The sequence below is a fragment of the Trichechus manatus genome, unplaced genomic scaffold (assembly GCF_000243295.1).
Source record: "Trichechus manatus latirostris isolate Lorelei unplaced genomic scaffold, TriManLat1.0 scaffold00362, whole genome shotgun sequence".
Lineage (NCBI taxonomy): Eukaryota > Metazoa > Chordata > Mammalia > Sirenia > Trichechidae > Trichechus > Trichechus manatus.
In genome coordinates this window covers 470,943-483,766 of record NW_004444298.1, presented here as the reverse complement: position 1 = coordinate 483,766, position 12,824 = coordinate 470,943, and the positions used below count along the sequence as shown (strand labels likewise).

Here is a 12,824-nt window from a genome sequence, read left to right as displayed (position 1 = left end):
ATCAGTATGGCTAACTCTGAACTTCTTTGTTTATTGGTTGCATGGAATATTTTTTTCCATCATTTTATTTTTAGGCTGTTCATATCATTGTGTTTTTTCTTTGTTCTTTTCTTTTGTGTCTCTTGAGACTTGATAAGGACAATTATTTTTTCTTCTAGTTTATTTTTTTTTTGTCTTCTGTCTGTTTGATTCTATTGTTGAGTGTTTCTTTTAATTTTTCTAAATCAGTTGCTTTATTCTTCAGTTCAAATAGTTCTTTCTGTTACGTTTTCATTTTCATTGTTGAATCTTATTTTATTCCTCCATTTGTATCCTGATCTCTGCTAATTTGTATTTTGTGTGCTTTATATTTCTTGGAACATATTTAGCACCATACTCTGAAAATTATGAATTCTTTGCAATATTCTGATTACTTAGGAGAAATCTCCTCTTCAGGTTTTGCTATGGATTGGTTATTCTTACCTTGTGATTTTGCTTGTTGTACTAATTTTCGTTGAACTTGGGACTTTTATTATTATTATTTTAAACTATGAATTTGGTATTCTGGTTTTTGTGGCAAAATTTTGTGATTTGGAACCCTGTTTGCACTGTGGCCAACCACCTGGCTGGCAACCAGAAGGCCAGCACCTGCACTGACCAGCCACTTCATGGGGGAAAATATTGGCATACCACCTCTACAAAGACTGACAGACCTGGGTACCCCTTGGGGTGGCACAATCTGCCACATGGGGTCTCTATGTGTCATAATCCACCCAGCAACAGTGCATTTGTTGTCTTCTCCTGAGATGCACTAGAGGGCACTCTTATCTTTAGGTTTTTTTCAGTGTTCAATCAGGAGTTCTGGAGGATTACTCTTTGGAAATCATTACCCATGCGCAGGACAGGGAGTGTTTAGCCAGTTGCTGATGCTGACATAAGCTGTGAGACTCGATTTTCCTGAGACAAAGCTAGGGGACTCTCTGTATCTTTCTCCCATGGGCACCCCTGCATAGATTCTCCCACAGTGCACCACTCTGGTCAGAAAGACTTCCATTTCCCTCTGTGTCATCTGTTAATCTGATCTATTCCCCTTGCTCCGCTTCTAGTACAGATCCTCCAGTCCTAGTGCCCATCTGTCTTGGGCCTCAATGAGATTCAAGGGGACTTTCTTTCAGTGCCACAGTTTCCCTTCACACCCGTCTAATTGTAAGGGCAATGAACTCCCATGGCCAAATTGTATCACCTTATAAAAACTGGGCCACAGCTTCCTAAGATTAGTTCTCTTTCTGTGTTACCTCTTTTGAGGTGTTGCCCAACCCGGTTCCAACATGGTTGCAATGAGAAAGTGCTCCCAATGTTAGCAAGTAGGTTCTCCCACTTTCTGTGCCATCTCCACTCCTCCTCTCTCCTGCTTCTGGACTCACCCAGACTCTCCAACTCCTCAACTGCCTCCTAGAGTTCTCAGATCTAAGTCTGTGCTTGTTTTTATTATTGTTCAGTGTGTTAGTTGCTAGGGGAGGAAATGAGAGCATACACTTACTTGGCCATCTTGCTCAGCCCACTCCTGCAATATATTTTATTTCAAAAAAGGTAAAAGCAGAGAGTTTGGCATTTTCTAAATTTTTCAAAGAGTTAGACTTTTGTCTTTAATGTAATATAAAACTATTGGATATTTGTAAATATAGAAGTGAAATAAGCTATTTCTCTACTTTTTAAAAATCCCTATAGATAATCTAGGATTAATGGCTTGTAGGAAGTTAAGAAGTGAGACAAGTAGATTCCTTTGGTGAAAACTACTAAAGACCAACTTAATGACACTGATTGCTCAAAGAGAGAGCACATGTAAAAGTGGCTGTATTTTGGAGATATTTACGGATACTTGTGGCAGGTGATAGAATAACAAATAACTTTTATATCTTTGTTTATGCAACTGAGTACATATGAAAGTCATTTATTGATACGAAGAAGACTATTGAGAGAAAAATGTTTATGGGTGAATATGGGTCATCAAAACATATACTGTATTAATCTTCATTTTGATATCTCTGAGTTTTGGATATACAACTTGAAGTAAACTGAACTTTCTCTTGATATACAGTATTATTTTCAATACTTAATTGAACTATATTATGTTCATACTCAAAAAAATGAGCATGCATTTAGATAGCAGCTAATATTTTTAACATTTTCCTCATTAACAATATGATAATATTTTCAGAATGCAAACCTCAACTTTTCCATTACTTAAAATAAAGTTGTTAAGGGGAAGTAGGAAATGATATTTTATACAATTTCTGAATCAAAAGAGTTTGTTGTGAGGATACGGTAAAGGCAGTTATGATACATTTTGAGTTCTTTTATGATTAACCATAATTCAAAGTCAAACAATCATGAGTATTGAGTCACTAAATATAGATATGTACTTCTCCATCCTGACTGATACAATGTCTAATGGGACATTTTTAAAATATATTTTTCTGACACCCCAGAGAGCTAGTGAATCAGAATACATCATTTCTATATTAACCCAGAGGTTATTGGAATGCATACAAGAGACTGAAAATCATAGTACAGGCAATGGTATATTGACTTAAGAGGGAACCTGGATAGCAAAAGCAGTTTACAATCAGCTGATAGTGGAAAGGTTGCTGACTGAACCTACTCAGCTGCTCTGCAGAAAAAGCCTGCCTGTCTAACTTTTGTAAAGATCATCACCAAATAAACCTTATGGAGCACAGTTCTACTCTGTAACACATAGATTCACCATGAGTCATCCTTTGATGCCATGACAGCTAACACCAACAATAACAACTGACTTAAATCACACTCATAAAGAGTGAACAATACACATGAAATTTTTTTGGAAACAGGGCATACATGGACAAATACTTATTTGGATGATATTGAGTGTGAAAGCAATTTGGTGATGATTAATTAACTGCCTAATTGTTTCCATGATGTCTTTGTTCCTAAGGCTGTAGATAAGGGAAGATGCTAAGGAAATTCCTTAATCACAAATGTGATCATAATTACAGATATAACAATGTCATATGATAAACTAACTCAGAGGTAGGTGTGCTGTTCACAATGCATTAATTTTCACAAAAACTCTGTAAGGTTATTTGCAAGTCCTGGTGGCATAGTGGTTAAGATTTCAGATGCTAACCAAAAGGTCAGAAGTTCAAATCCACCAGGTGCTCCCTGGAAACCCTATAGCACAGTTCTGCTCTGTCCTAAAGAGTTGCTATGAGTTGGAATCAACTCTACCGCAACGGGTTTGGTTTTTGGTTTCTATATATATACATGTATGTGTGTATATGTATATTTATATATATATACCCATGGCCGTTCAGTTGACTCCGACTCATAGGGACCCTATATATATTTAAGTATTTATACATATATATATAGTCAAATATAAAAAGTGACTTTGAAGGATTAAATACTTTTCCATGTCAAACAAAAACTTAAGTGATAAAGGCCTAACTCAAACCCAAGTCTAAAATAGAACATGGGTGAAAACCAAAAATCCAAACCCATTGCCACTGAATCGAGACTGACTCATAATGACCCTATAGGATAGAGTAGCACTGCCATATAGGTTTTCCAAGGGGCGGCTGGTGGATTCAAACTGCCTACTTTGGTCAGCAGCGCTCTTTGTTTGAGCATTGTTCACCTCATGTGTTGTCACTATTCCTTAAACAATAATGGATAACAACTATTTACATAGCATTTACGTTGTCTCAGGTATTATAAGTAATCTGGAGATGATTTAAAGTATAAGAAAAGTTGTGCGTAGGTTATATACAAATACTGTGCTATTTTATATAAGGAACTTCAGCAGCCATGGATTTTGGTATTCTTGGGAGTCCTGGAGCCTATACATCAGGGATACTGAGGGAACACTGCATGATTTTAATTAATGCATATTGTAAACCTGGTTTTTAAAATAACTGTCACAAATGTATGGATACTCATGGAAATGAATGATACGGTTTACACTAAGTGATACAACAGATTATACATTATAACTGACTAAATTACATTAATGCGACCAAAAGTTCTTATTGAGGGAGAACACTCAAAATGAAATTATAGAATTATTAATGGAACGATCTGCTGTCTGTTAATACATATATTAGTTAAGTAATTTGAGCAGAAATTGCTGACAACATTGCAAGTGATATTTAACTTGGAAATAATTGTCACTGTATGGAAAGACAAGGTGTCTTTTTTATCTAGTGCTGCTATAACAGAAATACCACAAATATATAGCTTAACAAAGAGAAATTTATTCTTTCACAGTCTAGGAGGCTAGAATCCCAAAGTCAGCGTGACTGCTCCAGGGGAATCTTGCTCTCTCTGTTGGCTCTGGGTAAAGTTCCTTGTCACCAATCTTCCCCTGGTCTAGGAGCATTTCAGTGCAGGGAGCAGGCTACAGAGAATGCGCTCTCATCAGGGTTCTTCATTCTTAGTCATAGGAGGTCCCCCTTCTCTCAGCTCACTTCTCTCTCTTATATCTCAAACGTGATTGACTTAAGATACAACCTAATGTTCTGGATTGAGTCCTGCCTTATTAACATAACTACCTCTAATCTTGCCTCATTAACATCATAGAGATAGGGTTTACAATACCTAGGAATATCATCAAAACAAACCTTTTGACTTCTACTCAATTCTGACTCATATGACAAAATGCTAGGCAATCACACAATACTGAGAATCATGGGGTACACAAGTTGACACACATTTTTGGGGAGATGCAATTCAGTCCTTAACAAAAGGTATAGTTAAATGTATACATCTGTTGAAATGTGATTAAAACTACATAAGAAATCAATTCTTATACATTTAATTGATTCTTCAATGAGTGAATTATTTACACAGCAATTTTCTCAGAGCCATTATGACATCCTTGTTCCTTAGACTATATATCATGGGATTAAACATAGGAATTAGGATAGTGTAGACAATAGAAAGCACTTTTTCTGTTCCTTCTGAATGTCTGGTGTTGGGTCTTAAGTTTGTAATAATGCCTGATCCAAAGAATAACACCACAACCATCAGATGAGATGAGCAGGTGGAGAAGGCTTTGGCTCTACTTGTGGCTGATGGCAACTTCAGGACGATGGAGATGATTTTACTATAGGAGCCAAGTATCAACAGAAATGGAATCATGCCAAATAACACAACAAGTATGTAGACCAACATTTCATTTATAAAGGTGTCTCCACAAGCCAGCCTGAGTATTGGGAGAATGTCACAGAAGAAGTGGTTAATTTGGTTAGATCCACAAAAAGGCAGAGAGAAAATCTGATATGTAAGCTCTATCAGAACTGGGATTCCAATAGTCCAGGACACAGTCACCAACTGCATACAGACCCTGTGGTTCATAACTAGCGGATACTGCAGAGGGTTACAAATGGCCACGTAGCGGTCATAGGCCATCACAGCCAGGAGCAAACACTCTGTGCCTCCAAACATAAGGGCAAAGCACATCTGTGTAGCACAGGAAACTAAGGAAATTCTTCTTCTCTGGGTCCCAAGATTCAGCAGCATTTTGGGGAGAGTAACTGATACATAGCAGATTTCCAAGAAGGAAAAATTTGCCAGGAAAAAATACATAGGGCTCTGGAGAGAAGGATCCATTTTTGTTATTAGAAATATGGTGCCATTGCTCATCAGGATAATGATATAGATGATTAGAAATAATCGAAAAATAAACCACTGGAGATGGGGCATGTCAGCAAAGCCCAAGAGAACAAACTCCATCAGTTCAGTTAGATTATCTTCTGGTGGTTTTTCTTGATGCTGCATCTGTGGAAAAGATAAACTTACATGTTCATTTCCTTTTACCTTTCTGTATCTCTTTGCCTCTTCTCTAAATTGTATTGAGGAGTCTGGATTGGATTTTATGATCAACGTAATTGTTTGAACTTTAAGAATGAAACTATGTACGTATGTCTCATGCCCTCCTGTTAAGTCATGGTAAACAGTCCCTTCCAATTTATTTTAAGATCATTTCAGTGTAGTTTCACAGCACAGCCCAGAATAAATCAAGCTATACCTGACTCTGCAGAAGCACTGGTGCAATTGGCAAGTGCTGGAGATGACCTTGAGCTTTGCCATCTAATCTCATTTTAAATTAATTACACATCTTGACAATCCTATTGTATTTCTCTGTGCATTTTATCAGTCAACTTCTTAAACACTATGTCATGAACTTTCTTCTAATGTACTATTTCAACTGCCTATTTTAATGCTTCATTCTCTCATATTTGATGATTTTAAGCACATAGGTTCCTATTCCACAATTCATATGATGTAATTTAAAAGAAAATTGAGAGAATATTTCATTTTGCATAGAGGAATAAAACAAGTATCTTTTAGTAGGATATTAAGTGGATAAGATAAGAGGATTTTATTCAGGGAAATTAGCCTGGGTACATTGATTCAGATACAAAGAGTAAATGTAGGCACCCTGGAAAAACAGTGGTAGCAAGGAGGGTATTTGTTACCTGTGTTTATGTACGTGGGACAGGATATGGAAAGATATTGGCTGTTATGTTATATCCATTGTGCTGTGTACACCCGCTCTTGTTTTGGTCGTTACTCAAAAAATAACACTTCAGACAACTGTTTCTAAATTAATTTTCCTTAGATATAAGGATATTGAGACTTCCTAAGTGTGGAGAATTCAATCAACTGCACGTAGGTTTTGTGACTGCAAGTCGGTATCTTTCTTTTTTTAAGTGGTCTTTAGCTTGGCTCTTATCTCCATGATTATCTGTATGATATAAAGCAATTAAAGATTTTAAGATTTTCTTCTTTGTTTTTGAGAATTAGATGAGTTAATATTGGTAAAATATATCAGCTTCCTACCAATTTTAAGCCTTTTACTTTTTAGTTATGATTCTATAATTATGATTATAATAGTATGTTCTTTAAGCCTGTAGTCCTAGGATTTAACAGATTGCCTAGCTAAGTAGGTATTTGATAAAGTGGTTTTGACTTCCTTGGTTGGCAATTATTTTTCCCACCATTCCGTTTCATCAGGGGCAGGACAAGGACTACTCAGGGAAGCTTCTAAGGTGTAAGATGTAAGGAGACGTTCAGGGCCATCTTTGCGCTTTCAGAATCCTGAAAATGAGTGCTTCCTTACATTCTGAAGGAGGCAAGTTACCTCTTGCTTCACCCTGCTTTTCATCTCTCCATCGTAATGTTTGCACCTTGTCCACTAAAATGAGAAGTGTGCTGCCATGGTTTAAAAAAAAAAAACAAAAAACTTCTTCCCAAGGAGTAGATTCCAACTCATAGGAACCCTATAAGATAGAGTAGAACTGCCCCATAGGGTTTCCAAGGCTGTACGTCTTTAGGAAGCATCCTGTCACATCTTTATTGCTGGTTGGTTTGAACCACTGGCCTTTATGTTAGCAGTTGAATGGTTAACCACTGATCCACCAGGGCTCCATGCCCACATTAAAGAGCAGTATTTCCCAGATGGACTGAAATTGAATGATACTTCCAACAACATCAAGCTGTGTGATGACTTTGGGCAAGTTAATTAATCTTCCTGCATCACAGTTTGCTCAGCTGTTAAATGGCCAGCAAACATATCAACATATAGTGTTGTTATATGAATTAAATCATTTCATATAAGTAAAACAACTGAAGAAGTCCTGCCATTTATTAAAAAAATTATTATTAACAGTTATTAAGATTCATTTATAATTACTATTATTAAAACTAATTTTAATTTATTCTTCTGAATTTTACTCAATATGCTATACAACATGAACAATACTCTCTCATTTCTTTTCCTTTTGCATCACAGGATTATTGTGGGAATGAAGGGAGACTTAAAAGTAATTATCATAATCTTACAAAACTCCAAAAAACATTCAGCTGTCTAGTTGTTATTTCTCCATGAATTCTATGCCAATATTTGGGTTTATATCATTACTTCTACTTTGTGGATTTTAACACCTATAATACCCATCACTGCTCCACACTTAGAATTGCAATTAGGGTAATACCCTTTGTTTGCATTTTCTTATACTGACACTAAATTATCTGAGAGGTAAAGGCTGTAACTATTTTCCTACTCGGTATCAGTATAGATCCTAGAAAATGGGTGTACATCTAATATGGTACTCAGGACTTGATTCTGAACTGTAATAAACGAACAGACGTTGTTAAAATGAAAGCATCACACTTAAGAGGTAGAGAAGAATTAAGACTCACAAGAGGACAAAAGAGCCAAATCTTTACGTATCACATAAAATTATGGCATTAATAAAAAATAACTTACTTCTTGTTCTTTGAATGAAATAACTTTGAGTGCCAAATGAAATAACATTGATAATTATACAAACTCAACTTTTAGGTGATCAAATTATCCACGTATAATATCAAATATGTAAGATTTGTCTATGCTTTCCTCAAGAGAACAGGATAGAAAGTGTAGAGTTACCCTATGTGTTCTCCCAAAACTATCTCTATTACTCTTCTTTCTTGAAAATGTTTGAGTTCTTTTTACTCAGGGAAATAATACTTAACGCTATCATATTTTAGCTTGAAATGTAAGCATTCATTCCCTGGAAAAAGCCCAAATGAGTAAGGAATGCTTAACAATATTCTGAGGGAGTCCTGGTAGCACAGTGGTTAAGCACTCATCTGCTAACCAAAAGATTGGTGGTTCAAGTCCACCAGTCACTCTGTGGAAGGAAGATGTGGCAGTTGGCTACCATAAAGATTTACAGACTTGGAAAACCTAAGAGGCAGTTCTGCTGTATCTATAGGGTGTTTAGGAGTCAGAATCCACTTAAAGGCCATGGGTTTGGCTTTGGTTAACAATATTCTGATTCAGTTAGGACAGAGTAGAACTGCCGTATAGGTTTTCCAAGGAGTGGCTGGTTTCCACCTGCTGACCTTTTGGTTAGCATCCTGAGCTCTTAACCACTGTGTCACCAGGGCCTCCGGTTAGATATTAGTCCCAGTCAAGGTCCCCAATCTACCTAAACCCCAGCTATGTTTGTATTTTTGATATAAATTAGAAACATAATCCCTGAAATTAATTTGAAAAACAATATGAACTTAAAACTTTAATATTTTATAAATTTTTTAAAAAAGTTATTATCTTAAAATTATTATTTTATACATATTTTTCTTTGAAATAAATGTTTCTTGGGTTTCTCAATGGTTGTAAATGTATTCCATGGATTGTTTTACTTTAATAACTTATGAAAATATCTGAACTAAAATACATAAATATAATGCTTATTTGCTACAAAGAGTTTGCTGTAAATGAAGTTTTCCTACAATATTATTTAGTATTCTTGGAAAAACGTAGCAATTTTTCAAATTTCCAGTATTTCAAAGTACTTTAATATCAATATTTAAAATCATTGTTCCAGGTAAATTATATTTACTGGACTCAGAAATATAAAGGAGCTGCTTTAATAAAATAGCACATTTGCTTCTCTGTCTTAAGTATTGATTTTAGTAATCTCATGAAATGAAGTTGAATACTAATATAAAACATTCCATATTTACCTTTCTTATTTGGGATATTAGGAACCCTGGTGGTGCAGTTGTTGATGCACTCAGCTGGTAATCAAACGTTTGGCATTTCAAACCCACCAGCCAATCTTCGGGAAAAAGATGTGGCAGTCAGCTTCCATCAAGATTTATAGCCTCGAAAACCCTATAGGGCAGTTCTTCTCTGTCCTGTAGGGTCGCTATGATTTGGGATCAACTCATTGGTAGTGGGATTGGGTTTTGGTTTATTTGGGATAATCTTGTTTTTTCCTCACTGAAGACGGTTTAAATATTTGAGTATTTAAATTACTTGAGCTGAAACAATTTGATTCATCAAAAATATTCAATCTACTTTTAAAACAGTCAGTTTGTTTTGAACATGGAATGCTCTTTAAATTTAAAAAAAAAGTTCTCTCTCCCACCGGGACCTCTTGCACCTGACATAGTTACATTTCTAATTAAACAAATCTCTTTGGCACTCTCAGATATGGTATATTTATTTATTTTCCTAGATAGCTCTCACTCTACCCGGAATACTCTTCCTCTGCAGCCTCTCAATGGAATAGAGTGTGCAGAAAGTTTTATTTCTTAGACTTGAACAGGGTCTTGATGGCCCTTAACTGAGCAATACCATTGGAGGCCATCCAAAACTGGCACAAATCCAATTCTCAACTTCTCTATTATGAAAACTTTATATGGACCCTCTGTTCCTATCAGACGGCTCCCGTCACATTTTTCTGAAGTTATTTTGTTTATTTTCTCCCCTCAAATGCGAGCCTTGATCAAAATTCAGGGGCTGGCTTGTGTAAGAATTGTAATAAATATTATGACAACAAAAAATAATTTTACCTACCAAACATATAACATATAATTTATTTCTTCAAGACTAACTGGGCAAACTGAGAAATGGTTTTTGGGTATCTTACATCTAGGTCAATTTTGTTGTTCTTGTTGTTCCAAGATTAATCCCCATAGGGGAACTGTTTCTTTTTCTTGCAGCATTACACCATCCTTCCGCAATTTCATTCCCTCTGTGAACTCATTTTTAAGACGTGAATCCTATTAAACTTCACTTAGGAAAAGATAAGATTCTGACATAATTCCACCAGAGATGAGAGGCTAAATCCAGAACAATAGTCTGTCTGTAGTTATAAAATACTTCCCTTTCAAGACTTTAAATCACTTAGTAGTTTAAGCATATTGGCTTGATGCCAAATTTCCCTTGTGAAAATAAGGTATTACTTGCTAGTATTTAGTGAATAGTGATTTCTAAGTGTTTATATTTACCATCAACCTTGAGATTAGTAGTGGATTATATATATTTTCACTACTAAACTAAAGGCTGTGTAAAGTATCTCTCTCTCTGTCTGTCGGTCTGTCCATCTGTCTATCCATCGATCTTTTTATCTATCTCCAGGAGAGGGAACCCCTACAATATTATAATACTAGAGAGTGATTAAGAAAGTTAATTGAAAAGTATTAGAAACTATGGCCTTAAAAACCTGGAAGGTGAGTGAAGAGCAGGCAGTGAGCAAGGCCTCTGGTGGGAATAAGGTGTGGCAGGGCGCAACAATGGGGTGAAATGCTAGCCAGGCCTGAGCGTGCACATCCCAGAGTAAGTAAGCTAAAAAGGAATTCTAAAGTCTCAGAATTTGATCAGGTTTATATTGTGCAGAAATAGCGTGATCTCCTGATGCCATAAATGGAAGATTCAAATACAAATGAAAATTGATCATACAATAAAGACAGCCAATGAAATAGATAAAATATGGACTTTTGAAATAAATGTTATTTGGATGCTTGGGCACTCTTTGAGGAAAAAAGGTAAATTTTTGTTAGTACTTTATACTACAGTAGGAAAGACTCCAAATGGTACACTAGTTCAAATATTTTAGAAAATCAAACAATAAAATAACTCTTAGAGAAAGATTTTTTATAATATAATTTTGGAATAATAAAGATTTGTCTAGTTATGACCCAAAATTTAGAATGTAGGACACAAAAGATTGATAAAAGTTCAACTATGTGAAATTAAATAGCTCTGCATGTTACAAATAAATAAGCACCAAAAGTAATGCCAAAAGATACTCAGTAAAGTGGGGGAAAATAATTATAAATCATATCTCAGATAAAGTGCTAATTTCTCTGATAAATAAAGTATGCTTAATTAGCAAGGAGAAGTGAAAAATACAAATATAAAAATGGACCAAACATATAAGATAATAGTTCACATAAAAAGGGAGGAAAATCATCCCTTAAACATATGAAAATATATTCAACATAAAAAAAAAAAGAGTGATATTTTAAACCGCACAGAATTAAGTTTATAAAACATGAAAAAGTTCTTGGCAAAACATGCATGTTTTATATACTTCTAGGAAAAGTGATAAATAGTTCAAATCCTATGGAGAGGAATTGGGCACCATTGACTAATATTACAGTTGTATCTAGTCTTTGGTGGCACAAATGTTTTGCACTCCACTAGTAAGCTAATGATTGGCGGTTCGAATCCACTCTGCTACACAGTCAAAGAAAGATTTGGTGATCTGCTAAGTGAAATTAGTCAGAAAAGTACAAATATTGTATGAAACCACTATTATAAGCACTCAAGAAAAGGTTTAAACACAGAAAAAAAGCATGCTTTGATGGTTATGAGGATGGGGAGGGTGAAGGATGGGAACTCACTAGGAAGTAAACAAGGATCAATTTTTGTGAAGGCAAGGACAGCACACAATACAGGGGAGGTCAGCAGAACAGGACCAATACAAAAGCTAAAATGTTTCCTGAACACATTCAAAAACTTTGAGGGACAGAGTAGCTGGGACTGGAGACTGGAGACCATAATTTCTGGGGACATCTAAGTCAACCGGCATAACAAAGTTTATCAAGAAAATGTTCTACGTCACAGTTTGGTGAGTGCCATCTGGGATCTTAAAAACTTGCAAGCAGCCATCAAAGATAAAACATTTGGTCCCATCCCACTTGGAGCAAAGAACAATGAAGAACAGCAAAGACACAAGGAAAACATTAGCCCAAAGGACTAAAGCAACACATGAACCAGAGACTCTATCAGCCTGAGACAAGAAGAACTGGATGTTGCATGGCTACCACCAATGACTGCCCTGATGAGGAACACAACAGAGAATCCCAGACAGAGCAGGAGAAAAATGTAGAACAGAACTCAAATTAATGAAAAAAGACCAGACTTAATGTGCTGACAGAGACTGGAGTAACCCCCAAAATTATGGCCCCCACATGCACTGCTAAACCAGAGCTGAAACCATTATGAAAGCCCATTCTTAGGG

At 35.8% G+C, this 12,824-nt stretch overlaps 1 protein-coding gene across 1 annotated transcript; it reads right to left on the bottom strand.

The window, feature by feature from the left end:
- Nucleotides 1-4,854: 4,854 nt before the first annotated feature.
- Nucleotides 4,855-6,551, bottom strand: LOC101346718 (olfactory receptor 10AG1-like). Its single transcript, XM_004390945.3, has one exon. The coding sequence runs from the start codon at nucleotides 5,794-5,796 to the stop codon at nucleotides 4,855-4,857; it is 942 nt and encodes a 313-aa protein (XP_004391002.1). The 5' UTR covers nucleotides 5,797-6,551.
- Between the last annotated feature and the right edge of the window lie 6,273 nt (nucleotides 6,552-12,824).

What these genes read in the sequence shown, in the direction of transcription:
- LOC101346718 (XM_004390945.3), bottom strand. Translation starts at nt 5,796, where the DNA reads ATGCAGCATCAAGAAAAACCACCAGAAGATAATCTAACTGAACTGATG.